This window comes from Coccinella septempunctata, chromosome 1 (genome assembly GCF_907165205.1).
Source record: "Coccinella septempunctata chromosome 1, icCocSept1.1, whole genome shotgun sequence".
Lineage (NCBI taxonomy): Eukaryota > Metazoa > Arthropoda > Insecta > Coleoptera > Coccinellidae > Coccinella > Coccinella septempunctata.
In genome coordinates this window covers 39,117,894-39,132,197 of record NC_058189.1, presented here as the reverse complement: position 1 = coordinate 39,132,197, position 14,304 = coordinate 39,117,894, and the positions used below count along the sequence as shown (strand labels likewise).

General features: G+C 38.9%; 1 protein-coding gene across 1 annotated transcript in view; it reads right to left on the bottom strand.

Annotated features, from left to right (window-relative positions):
* Nucleotides 1–895: 895 nt before the first annotated feature.
* LOC123322543 overlaps nucleotides 896–14,304 on the bottom strand; it is a 51,632-nt gene continuing 38,223 nt past the window's right edge. Inside the window, exon 5 of the mRNA XM_044910487.1 lies at nucleotides 896–1,154. Within this exon, the coding sequence (XP_044766422.1) occupies nucleotides 947–1,154 (208 nt within the window). The 3' untranslated portion in view covers nucleotides 896–946. The remainder of the gene's footprint in view (nucleotides 1,155–14,304) is intronic.

Below are 14,304 nucleotides of genomic sequence, written 5' to 3'. Positions count from 1 at the left end.
AATTGTTCCAAAAATATTGCGAGATTACAAAATATGGTTGACGTTAGATATATGTAAAAGATCATTCATCTACAGATGGAATAGGAGTGAAATTCGTCGAGGCATTTTTTAGAGGACGCATTATTTGAGTCCTATCAAGTAGGTTATATGTAGGTATTCTCCTTCGTGTTGGAGGAAGAATTTGAAAAATTTGTCCTGCGAAGCGGGCGGGTACAGCTTGTTCATTTATAATACAATGTAGATATGACTTACCGCAATTTCGTTAGTGATCAATATTGAATTTTCTCTTCTTGGTTTTCTATTTCATTTTCGATAATGATAAAACGGATTCAGCCTACCCATATTAGGGCGCCAGTTTGGCTAGCGACGGCCCTGAAGTGGATTATTCAATATATTCAGATTTTCGGATATTCTGTAAATTACTCACAAATACCTTACAATCGACTATTATGTAACAGATACTTCAATTCAGGTTTAGCACGCAAAAATCACTGCATATATGCAGTATCAAGAAAAATTCGCAAAAAAACAAAATGATGAATCAGTTGAAACTTTATTCAATATTAAAGAAGCAATTGCATAGCTTTGTGAGGAAACAGAAATCGAATACCTACCCAAATTCAGCGAAATGCGAAATGTGCAAGAAAACTATTGTTACCCTTTCAATCTTCATATTCAGCTAAATGTGGATTTAGTGCTGAGAAGGATTGAATTGCGAAAAAAGAAATCATCTGGATTGGGTTGCATCTCTGGGCAAAAAACATCAAAGGCAAGGATCTCAGTAAATTGAAATAATAAATAAATATAAAAATCTTCATTGAAATTATATCGAATTATAATTTGTTTGTTTGAGTAATTTGATAAAAATTGATTACAGAAACATCATTGATGGACACCATACGTTGAATAAGAATAATAAGATGAATACTGACTAGAGATATATCATTCAAGAAAAGTGCCAAGGTTCTTTCTTTACTCCGCTGGACTTTCTTCTTTGATTGGATGAAATCGATCGGTTGATTTTATCAATCGACGTCCGTGGAGCTGAATGATCAGGCAAAGAGTTTGCTTGTGAACTTCTACGACACCCAATTTCAGCTTGATCACCATTTCCATAAGTCATGTTGTTTCCTATTGCTGAATCTGTTTTAATCCTGAAAAGCAAATAAGATTATAATTTTTGGGATGAACTAGATATGTTGCTGAATGAACAGGAATACTTTTTTGAACTTCGTGAAATTAAAGAAAACATATAGAGATTTATGAGAAAGAATATTAGGCTTATTCCTCAATATATGATTGTTTGAACTCATTCGAACAGAAAACGACATCACTGCCAGCTGGAAGACATTGCTTTCCTTAGGGCGTAGTGCACCTTCACAGATTGAAATGATGAATTTGCAGTCATTCAAGGACGATTTATTTTTGTTGCATCTACTCTGGAACACAATTGAGAATATGAATTTTTTGGCAGATGGTTTGACCATTGCTAAATGTACGGCAGACACCATTTTTATGAAGAAAAAAAAGTGAAATTTTAAACCGTTTCAGGAAGGCTGACATTTTGATATATCATTTGGATATTCAAGAGTAAAACATGAAATTGTCCGACATTAATTCGGTTGCTAAAAGAAAGCCGATGTCCTGAAATGCTCAAAATACTACGTTATCGGACATGGCATCGAACTGAATGATGGCAAAAGAGTCAAGGAACCATTTCGGGAAGGCAGAAATTTTGATATCACATAATTATATCATTTAGATATTCAAGAGTAAAACATGAAATTAACGGACATCAATTCGGTTGCTGAGAGAAGGCAGATGCCCTCAAACTCTCAAAATACTGTTCCATCGGACATGGGCTTTTGCAAAGGGATGATCTCTACAAATCCTATATCAGGAAATCTGATATTTTGATATTATACATATCATCTGGATATTCAAGTGTAAAACATGAATTTGGCAAATTTTGATTCGGTTACTAAAAAAAGGCAGGCGTCCTCAATATCTCAATATACTACATTATCGGACAGAGCACTTCTGAAGAATGATCGCTAGTGAATCCCACGAGACCAACGAAACAGACTCTACTGTCTCGTCTCATTGAACTCTAAAAGAACTGGAACGGCATCTCGATGCAGGCAAACTGAGGAAGCCTAACCTTTAGGCCTTTTAGATGTAGAGCAATCTATCTCTCTCTGCGCTCTGTCAATTGTAACTGTCGATGTAAACAAAAACAACCCGGAGCGTTGAAGTGAGACGACTGCTGCGTACGACCAAAGAGTATCAACTCTTTCTCTGATACTCTTTGGTACGACGTCTGATGCGGTTATTCGATTGGTTGCCGAACCATTAGAAAGAGATGGGTTGCTCTACATCTTCCGTCTCAGTTGGACACACTTTTCGTCGTATTTCAGTACCTAAGAGGCCCTTCCAGTTCTTTTAGAGTTGAATGAGTAGACTACTAATCTCGTTTCGTCTCGAGTCTCGTGCGAGAGTCTTCAAGAGTCTCGTTGTCTCGTGGTTCATTCTAATTATTAATTCTTTGTTATTTAGAAACCGCATTACTCATATTGAGTAGCAACCATCAAGTTACATCAAAACTGCGCTCATGTTATAAACTGTTCGTATGAATTGGGGAAATTTAAAGAAGCTATATTCAAAGAGAAGACACCTCACCTGATATTACCCTAATAGCACACAACGTCCATGGGACGTACAATTCATGTCCATTTAACGTCGGAACGTCCGTGGACTTGATTTGTATGTCCTTTGGACGTCCGTTTCCGGACAGTTTTAGGACGTCCACGATATATATCCATTGTTAGTCCGATTTATGTACAATGTCCGTATCGGATATCCATTGGATGCCCGTGATGGACATAATACGGACTATATGTCATATGTCCGTATCATATAGTTCCAAAATAGTCCCTGACCGACTTAATACAGGCAATGTCAAAAATATGTCCTTACTGGATAACCATTATGTGTCCGTGATGAAAATAGTACGGACAATATAACTTATACATATATATTACATGGTCCGTATAACGTCCATCACGTACACCTAGTGGATATCTGGTAGGGACATCTTTTGAATGTCCATACTGGATATCCACTAGGAGTCCGTAAGGAACGTAATATGGACCAAATAACATGTATATGTTACATGGTCCGTATAACGTCCATCACGGACACCTAGTGGATATCCGGTAGGGACATCTTTTGAATGTCCATACCGGATATTCACTAGGAGTCCGTAATGGACGTCATATGGACCAAATAATACATACATGTATATCAATGAACACCAAAATTTTCCACTAAACTCCATTTTTCCGCTTTGTAGTATATGAATATCTTATGAATATTATATTTTGTATAACGTTATGATGAACGAAGACTAAATACTTGAGTAATTACTATTATAAAATAATCTATAATATGTTTGAGTTTTAAGACTTTAGTTTTTATTATATGGTATTTCTGTATTAATCGACTACTATTCCATAAATCAGTTAACAATACAATGAATATGTTCCTACAAGTAGGTATATCGTATAGTCTCTGTAGCTAGGACGGTTGCAGCGAAGACTCAGTAATGCGATATCCCCACATACTCGCGAGTTCGAATCCGGGCCAAGTGTAAAAACTTTCTAGTAAGTATGGATGGCAATGAGGACCACACAGAAAAAACCATCTTCGTCTGAGTGTAAGACATTGGGTTCTAGGACATTAAAATTCTAATAGATAGGATAGTCAAGGTCGTGGTTAATTTTTGTACCGTTGAGATAGCTAATGATGGTCCCAACGGGATATCCATTGGACGTCCGCGATGGACGTCCGAATTCGGTTCAAAGTTGTAACATTTGTACGTCCCTCGGATGTCCATAGAACGTCCATTGTACCAGAAATGGACGTCCCATGGATGTCCGTAATGTCCGAAAAGGACGTCCTATGGATGTCCATAGGACTACTTTGTGCTATTACCCAGTCAACCAGAAATGTAACAGTAAGTCGCAGGGAGTACCCAAAAATATCGCATTGAAGATCGCAAATAGATTCCTGAAGTTCTTCAAGAAATTTAAAATTATTAATAATGCACAACATGGTTTTCTACAGAATAAAGGAACAGACACTGCTATGTATGAACTAGTAAGATCGGTCTTACATGGGATTGAGATGGGGAGGATGCCTCTTGGCATCTTTCTTGATCTGTCAAAGGCTTTTGACCTGGTGGATCACACATTACTAGTACGGAAGCTTGAACGATATGGTATCAGGAATGAACAGCTAAAACTGATAAAAAATTACCTAACAAATCGCAGGCAGAGAGTCGAGGTTACGGTGGATGGCGTTACGTATGCCTCTGGAGAGGAGAGTATCACCCGTGGGGTTCCCCAAGGAAGCATCCTGGGGCCGCTTTTGTTTGTTGTCTTTATAAATGATCTTCCGGAAATCCTTGATCAAAAAACTCAGCAACCCTATCAATACGCTGATGATACAAACATAATCGTAGAATCCCCCAACATACCACAGCTACAAGTGAACTCCTCTGATGCGCTGTTAAGGGTAACGCAATGGTGCGACAGCAATGGTCTGATGCTAAACATAAATAAAACCGAATATGTTGCTTTCTGCACTGATCGTTCAAGACAACCCCTGCCGCAGATACAACTTCTGGACGGCACTGTCGCTGGAATTTCGCCATCAACTAAATTCCTAGGAGTCCACCTAGATAAGGACATGAAATGGTTTGGCCACATCGATTATCTGAATAAAAAGCTATCGTCAGCTGTCTTCTCTCTACGTGCCCTCAGATTGCATGTGGGAGTGGACATTCTCAGGATGGTCTATTTTGCAAATTTCCAGTCTTTACTATCATATGGAATTATATTCTGGGGTTCTAGTCCCAGAGCCGAAAGAATATTCATAACTCAGAAGCTAGCTCTAAGGGGCATGCTGAGGATGAAATACAGGGAATCGTGTCGAGGAAAGTTTAAGGAGAATGGGATTCTTACAGTAACAGCATTGTACGTGTACAGATGTCTTCTGTTTCTTCGAAGCCATGGTTGTTATTTTGAGCGGTATAGAAGTTTGAGCTGCACTAGACATACTCAACCATATCTCTATCCATCTGTCAAACTCACGCTCAGTAAGAATAATGTGGAGTTCATGTGTATGAAACTGTACAATGCTCTTCCTTCATTCATTAAAAATATTGATGATTTCAAAATATTCAAAAAAGAAGTGCTCAAATTCCTTTTGGACATGGAGCCATATAAGATAGGTGAATACCTGGATGGGTGTACCAATTAATTTGATATTTTTTTGTTGACGTGTTTTCTCTTCACTGTTTGTACAGTTATTTGGAAAATAAAATGCATTATTATTATTATTATTATTATTAAGAACTTCTTTGAGAATTTTCATGGATGTACTTAAGATTTCACATTGTGGACATTAACGTCCGCATATTGTTAAGTTTGCGAATTCCTCAACTTTAGATCCCTAGATTCCCTAGTGGTTGCATGTAACATCATATCGAGATGTTCCGATGAAGTGAACATAGCTACTACTATGCGACTTCTCTCTGTTGATGTTTTTGAAATATTGAATCTGTGATATTTTTAGAACATGAAATGAGGTGTTGTGAATAAATTTCGATGAACTCTACTCAGCGACTTCTCTAAGAAAAACTTTCAGTAACTGTCTGAAATATTCTATTTATCAACACGTGGTCTCGAGGTTAACTCATAACCTAAATCCCGCTATGCAAAACGTGGTGTGACTATTCGTGTTTCGTGCTGTGACTGCGTTGTGTTGAGAGAATGTACAAACAAAATCTTTATGAAGGAATTTTGAGAATAATTTTTTTAACCGAGCTGTTCTATTATTGAATTTCGTTTTAGTTAAGTGTAACTTGACGTTGATTGATTAATTAACGTGCAGTAAAAGGTGAGTAGTTATATAACCTATTGAAATAATGACTATATCATGATCACTTCTTGGCCCTCTTATCGTCCCCATTTTTGCACCTTTGTAACGTTCAACTTTCAACATACCTCATATGAATTTAGGTGAATGTCATAAATAACATTCACAACCCTCAAAATCAAACTTGGAATTGATTTGAATCATCGAGAGAACTTCAAATTATTATTTTAGATACTGTGCCGGAAAAAATCACCTTTTACTGTTGTTAGATAGATTTTTCATGACACTCAATTTATTACTATCAATACAGCTCTGATTTTTTCTTCTTTAGCTGGACCATGCCGTTCCTGAAGTGGAATGAAGATTTATAACAAGATATATGTTCTTTATTTGGATTTGTATGAAACATATTAATCATGAATAAAAAGATATCAGTAATTCATATAGTTGTTCCATTTCCCTTTTGAGAATGAAATATATGTAGGTAAGAGTAAACACAGGGTACAAAGGAGGCGTTCAGAGCTGAAGAGGCCCAAGCTACAATTTTTCTGAAATTGAGGTTACGAGTATATAAAATTTTGATTCATTTTTAGGCAGTTCTTACTGTTAATTCAATTTCAGAAAAATTGTAGCTTGGGTCACTTTTGCTCGGAACGCCTCGAATATAGAGTGCAAATTGATTGCCACGATGGTAATTATCAAATTGAACATGAATATAACTTCAATAGAGGATACATTTTGGTAGTTTATTCTGTCAAAATAATCGTTCCAAAAACCTCCAAAATGAGAAGTCGCAATGTTGCCGTCTATGGTGCTTTTTTTACACCTACTATGTGATGTATTGGGTAATTACCCGCGATATGCGATGTTGCGGACATTAAGCACTCTCCAGTAAGTACTGGTGGCCTCTTTTTAAATCAACATTGTGAAGTCGCATTTCCACAGTGGTAATTCCCAACAACTTCCCTGTGACTGAAACTGGTTGACTGGGTAGGGTATGCATCAATGTATGAAAGGAACAAATTGTAATAATGCACCCCGTATCTTGATCAGTGGAAGAGCGGCTTTCCACTGGTCATGGGGTGATTATTTTTAAGATGTTAAATACACAAATCGAATGCCCTCGAGAGGGGAAAAATGGGGATCCGGCCCGTCGCACGAAGGACAGGTCTTGAAGTTGATATTTTTTTCTGGGGAGAAGTTTAAATGAAACTCATGAAAAACTTTAACAAATAAATCTCTTGGCAAAATAAAAATTGGAACTTCTCTACAAATACGTACTCGGTCGAAGACGACCAACAAAAAATCTTCAATTTCTTAAACGTAAGCAAATGCTTTTTGCCTCCCAACTTAGCCCACAATTTTAATCGATACTTAATCAATGAATTTTTAGAGGAGTTTCCAGGACTCTGGACGAATAAAAAAAAAATTGGAATTTTCTACCTTTCTCTGCGACTACTGTTTGTCCGACGCTGCCGATGAAAAAACTTTTCGACACCAGACTTTACTCGCACCAATCGGCGAATTCTTTACACTTAACCGAACTTCCCGCACTTTACCGTCGCAAAATTTTTCGCTTTGAGTTTCCCTATCCAAAAGTTCAACACAATTTTTTATATCGAATCTTACTACAAATCAAAATCAACGATCACTCCTCGTCTACTACTTTACTAATTTCCGATATTCAGTTCCTACTTCAACAAACCATCAAAAACAAAGGACTGGACTTTTCTTTATACTTAACCTTTCCAAATATATATGAGCCGACCGAGTCTCCTATTCTATTCCGTGATCTACCTATACTTTTCTCGTATCTCGTGAAAACCTATTTATTCTAAGTCCCTTTTCCCTATCTTTAATTACTGACTCTACAAAAGACTTATAATTCCTCTACTATTCCGCACCGACTCGAAGGGGTATATTTTCGATATTTTTCAGATCACGTCCCCGGACCGACTGAAGGGGTATTCTTTTTTGATCACTTTCCTCGGACCGACTTAAAGGGGTATTATTTTTGATCACGCTCCCCGGACCGACTTGAAGGGGTATTCCTTTTTGATCACTTTCCTCGGACCGACTGACTGACTTTTTTCCGATGTATAATACTTTTTCCCCGGTCTTTCTTTCCCACGCTATGGGTGGCACCAAAACGTCCCAAAATCGAAATCATTGGACGATCATCCTTGCTGAGTTGAAAAATCAGCGTTCCCAAGCTCGGCGGTTACAAGAAAATTTCGGCTACTTCGAATTCTGAGAACTGTTTTCCTCTCAGGGTCTCCAGACTAATAAATTTTTCTTAATCTACATGACTGACCGTTTTCACCCATTCTGAAGTCCTTATCACCGGATATTGGAATCAATTACATAGGCCAGCGATCGCCGGTTGCTCTCCGAAAACGTACATTGTATCAATATCGGCAGAATTTCTGACTGAGTGACACTAACTCTTTCAACTCCTATCGAGCTGGTTATTATTTAAATTCCCGCGACTTGATACCGCCTGATCTCAAGCGCCTCAAGGTGTCATATTTCCAACTAAAAATCGCCTCTGCAGCACGGCTGCAACAATGTATGAAGGTTCCAGCGATACCTCGTTTCAATTATCCCAAATTAATTCGAATTTCTTATTCCGATTTATTACAATACTCCCCCCTTTTAAAAAGTTTTGGCATTGGATGCCACAACTTTTCAAATCATCATTTATTCGTCCCAAAGTCCATCATCTTACTCTTTCCTAAAACTAACATTCACCAAAAATTAAGTTTCACAAACAAATTTTCCTCACAAGCTACAGTTCCTTCCTTATCACTTAATCTACAAATTCTATAACAACTCTACTTATGTAGTACTCCTTTGAATCACACATCATCTTTAAGCTCTATAAACATAAAATAACAAGAAAAACAAACATGAACAAACTAAACCTAAATAGTACATTATTCGGACAACGGTCATCAAAACAGTTTCTACCCACATCATTCGATTTATTACAAAATTCTTTTTAGATATCAGTATAAAGGTTGATTCATAATCATTATGACATTGCCGATACAATAATAAGTTGAATCGGAATATGACGATGAGATCGAGTATGAATGAAATATTGCTCTAGAAAAAGATCAAAGTTGTTTTTTTTTTTCGTTTTTTGCTGATAATAGGTCCTTTCGTTTGCATAGGAAGTGTAGCACTTTTCTACACTCGATTTGATTTACACCAGTGTAGAGGGAGTTAATTTATCTGCATATAGTCAAAAGGAGATGTAGTTAAACTACACCTTCTTTACACTGGTGTAAATTCAGTCAGCAAACGAATACTAAAATCGAGTGTAGAAAGGTGCTACACTTTTTATGCAAACGAAAGGACCTAGTGTCATCACAGAAATCAGCACAGAGGTACCTATAACTTAGCTTATTTTATTTATTACTTCAAATTTTGTTATTCCGATCGCCACCTATGAGTAATTTCTCCTGATGAAATAAAACGGTGGCTATTTTCAACAAAACTTCCTAGTAATTTAGATTAGAAAGTAGGATATAAAAATCATTCAAGACAAGACGTCATTGTCTCAGAGGGAAATTTCAATTTTATTTAATTCATGAAAAGTTTGCTCTCTAATATCAGAAAAATGTTGATGTGTTGCTAACTGTTTTTCCTCCAAGTGAATTATTTTTGGTGTGACATTATAATCTATTGTCGTTCAACTCTAACACCCGTCTGTATGGGGAGTCCGGGAGAGTTGAACCACTTTTCACTCTTTTTCACTCCACTTAAGTTGACTCTATAAATGGTATCAACTCGTTTTTTGCGTGAAGATATCATTCCCAAATAGGTTACGATAGATAATTGCAGAGAGTGATGGTGAGATGAAAATGTTGAGTACAGCAATTCTTTTTTTTTTGGAATCGAAAATTGGCTCATGTCTTCCTTACCCATGGTACTGTTGAACAGGTGGCGAGAAAGACTTGACCATAAGTAAGTTGTTCAGGAAAAACATTGAAAGAAAACAATTTTCAATGACCAACGATTGTCTATGTCAAGGTTTTCATCATAAGATGTATCAGCGTATGAAAAACATATTTTCTATTTCAGAGTCACGCTCACTTGAGGTGTATGTGTTTACGGGAAACATTAAAACACTTGTGGAAACGAAGGAATATGTTTATTCATCGGGAGATCTGTTCTAATTACAAGAATGTTTCGACCGTTGTCGATAACTGCTAACCAGTCTCTGTAACCACTGTCCTCTTTTACCTATATTTTAGGTATTTATATACCTGCCCAATGGGCTCCGTGGACTTGCGCCTCCCAAATCTTTCTAGTCCCTTGTACCTGAAGTGACTCATATGACATGACAACGAAGATTTCATTGCAATTCGGGAATTTCCTTGACGGTGGAGAAAGTTGAGGGTCAAGTCCAAGAATGCCATTGTTACAATGTGCAGGTATCTTCTGGTGATGACAAACTTGGTTCGACACGTACACTGTGTCGAATCGCTTTTATCACCACATACCCCCTTACCAGTAATAACGTTACGATGAAAAATGAAACAATTTATATTTGTACATTATTACTATGGAAAATTGTGACAAAGAGAGAAAAAAAAAAATTAGTATTAGATATGCTTGAAAAAAAAAATGTATATATAAATGGTGAATGTAATTGGCTTAATCTAATCCGACTTGTAATCTATCCGGGAAACGTACTCTTCTACCTGAACGTGTAGTGAAATGTTCGCGATTACTATTTCCTTCAGTATGTTCGGGTTTGAAAGTTTGATCGGGTACAACTACGGATTGAGAATTAAACTCGCTTTCGGGTTCGCAGTCTTTCGTCAAAAGAAAGGCTCGTTTCAGTCGGTCTAATGAGACGGTCACTTTTTTGTCGCCTATTTTGATTACGAAATATTTATCATGGCGATGTACTACCTCGTATGGTCCGTCATACGGAGATTGCAAGGGCGCGCGAATATGGAGGCTTCCATATCTTCGATTGGCGCTACCTCCGACCACCTTGAAAAACGGTCAATACATGTAAGGCAATATCGGTAGCCTTGTGAATATGGCATTGTGATAATGTCGATGTGGACATGTTCGAATCTACCAGCTAAACTGTCAAACTGTTTGATTGGCGTGGAAACGTGGCGAGTTATTTTATTTCGTTGACACGGGACACAACAGCGCGTCCACTCGCGGCAGTCTTAATTCATCGATGGCCACACGAAACGCGAACTTATTAATTTGTTTGTGGCTTTTATACCAGGGTGCGAAAGGTTGTGCAAAGAGTCGAAAATGTTTCGGCGAAACTGTTTTGGCACAAATGGTCTAACGCTTTCGTTGGTTAAATCGCAGTAAATTTGGACGTTGAAATCGAGAAAATAGACTTTCTTTATGTTGAGGGAGTTTTCATTTCCGGATTCGAGGATTTTGAGTAATTCCTCGTCGATTTCTTGCGCGACTGCGAGAGTAAGATGGTCAACTACCTCGGAAATTTCTTCGATTCGCGATAATGCGTCGGCTACACTGTTGTCCTGGCCTTTGATATACCGTATATCAGTAGTGAATTGGCCAATATAGTCGAGTTGCCGAAATTGTCGAGGGGAACATTTATCCAAATTTTGATTGAATGCGTATGTGAGTGGTTTATGATCGGTGAATATCACGAAGTTTCGACCTTCCACGGCGTATCTGAAACGTTTTACAGCGTAGTACATTGCTAATAGCTCTCTGTCGTATGCGCTATATTTACTTTGAGCTGTAGATAGAGATTTTGTATAAAACGCTAAAGGTTGCCACGAATTATTAGTCAATTGTTGTAGAGCTGCTCCTATCGCGTAATCGGAGGCATCTACCACAATGCTGATTGGTGCGCCAGGGATAGGGTGCGCTAACATAGTTGCGTCAACTAGAGCTTGCTTTACCAAGTTCAAAGCGTTAAGTGCGCTTTCATTCCAGGATATCACCGCGTTTCTTTTGATTTTACCTTTCAATAGGTCGGTTAAAGGTTGCAAGATTTCAGCTGCGTTGGAAATGAACCGTCGATAAAAGTTTACCATGCCTAAGAATCTGCGAAGTTGTTTGATATTTTCTGGTTTGGGAAATTTCACGATAGCATCTACACGTTCCGCCAAAGGTTTTATGCCTTGTGAGTTAACAGTATATCCGAGAAAAGCTATTTCGTTTACTCCGAAAACACATTTCGCCGGATTGATTACAACGCCGTACTCATTTAAACGTTTGAACAAAATGTTCAGGTGTTCGTAATGCTGCGTCTCGTTATCCGAAGCAATTAAAAAATCGTCAATGTACGCATAAACAAAATCTAAACCACGAATTATTTCGTCGACAAATCTTTGACAGGTTTGTGCAGCATTACGTAATCCAAACATTGTGTTAACGGCCTCGAAAAGACCGAACGGGGTAATGATCGCGGTTTTTTCGATATCTTCTTCCGCGACAGGAATTTGATGGTAGGCTCTCACTAGGTCGATCTTAGAGAATACTGTCTTACCATACAATTTCTGGGAGAAATCCTCGATATGAGGTGGTGTGTACCTGTCGGGTATCGTCCTAGCGTTTAAGGCGCGATAGTCTCCACATGGACGGAGAGTGCCGTCTTTCTTGGGAACGCTGTGAAGTGGAGATGACCAGGGACTCTTCGATGGGCGGATGACTCCTTGTTCTATCATAACTTCAAATTCCGTCTGGATCTGTTTAAGACGGTCAGGGGCAAGTCGTCGTGCTTTACAATGGATTGGTGGACCAGGTGTCGTTTTTATATGGTGTTTGGTTCCATGCTTAATTGCTTCCTTCCTGAATACCGGTGGCCGAGTAAGTTCAGGGTATTCTTCTAGAAGTCGATGATACACTGATTCGCCATTTACCACTTTCACGGAAGAAACGTCTGTTTTTACTGGTTTACCGTTCGTTGAAAAGTTTGTTATCGAATCGATCAACCGTCGGTTTCTCGCGTCCACTAATAATCCATAATACGACAAGAAGTCTATACCGATAATAGGTGTGTTAACGTCCGCCACTACAAATTTCCACCCAAAACTTCGTCGAAGGGACAGGTCCAATTTCAACGCGATAGTGCCGTATGTACTGATGCGTGTGCCGTTCGCTGCAGAAAGTTCATACGTGTGTTTTTGCATCGGTTCCTTTAGGCGATTTCGCGGGTAAACACACAAGTCCGCACCCGTATCGACAAGAAAAGATACTCTTGTCTGTCTGTCGGTAACGAAAATGCGGCGAGCTTTCGAGTCGTCATCGTGAGCCGCGTTTACGGACGACTTTTGTCGTTTCCCGACGACCAGTTACACGGAGGGTTACACTTTTTGGCCTTATTTCCAAACCTAGAGTGGTAAAAACAGAGACCATCCTGCTTTTGGTATCGACCGCGGCTTGAACTTTGCCGCGTCTTCGTGAAGGTGAGCGTCGCCTGTTTAGCGACAAAGTTTCAATTCGCGAACGCAACTGTCTTAATTCTTCCCGCAATTCACCAAGTTCACTGCATCCGCGATCGCTGGACATTGCGGCGATTCGTCGCGGTTCTTCGCGTATTTCGCGTATACGGTCAGCCATCTCGATGATAGCTGCAATGCTTGTCTCGGTAGACGCGGCCAAAACTCGCTGAATGTCCGTAGGTAGACGACTTTTCCACAGCGTCAGAATGAAATCGTCCGGGATTGTCGCGGTCGCAAGCTTTTTCAAGTCTCGGAAAAACTGCGAGGGCGTTCGGTCGCCGATTTCCTCACTCTCGATCAACTTTTTCACTCGCGAACTGTCTGATTCGGTTAGTCTCTTCATCAGTTCTTGTTTTAAGTACGCGTATCGATTCGTCACAGGTAGATGCAGGATAACGTCCTCGATTTGTTCGATGTATTGTTCGCCGAGGTTCGCGATAGTTATGCTAAACTTCGTGTCGTCGTTGGTTACGCGAGCTGAAGTGAATTGAGCTTCTAAAAGCTTGAACCATAGCGCGATTTTATTAGGCTAGAATTGGGGAATTTTGAGGTCTCGCACTGCACTGATGGAATCTTCGGTCGCTTCCACGTTGGTGATTTCGTCGGTAGGATCAGAAGCCATTTTTAACACACACTTCCGTATCGAAATTTCGTAAACGCAAACCTCTTTTTTTACACGCGGATCACGTCGGGGCCACCAGTTTGAGGTGTATGTGTTTACGGGAAACATTAAAACACATGTGGAAACGAAGGAATATGTTTATTCATCGGGAGATCTGTTCTAATTACAAGAATGTTTCGACCGTTGTCGATAACTGCTAACCAGTCTCTGTAACCACTGTCCTCTTTTACCTATATTTTAGGTATTTATATACCTGCCCAATGGGCTCCGTGGACTTGC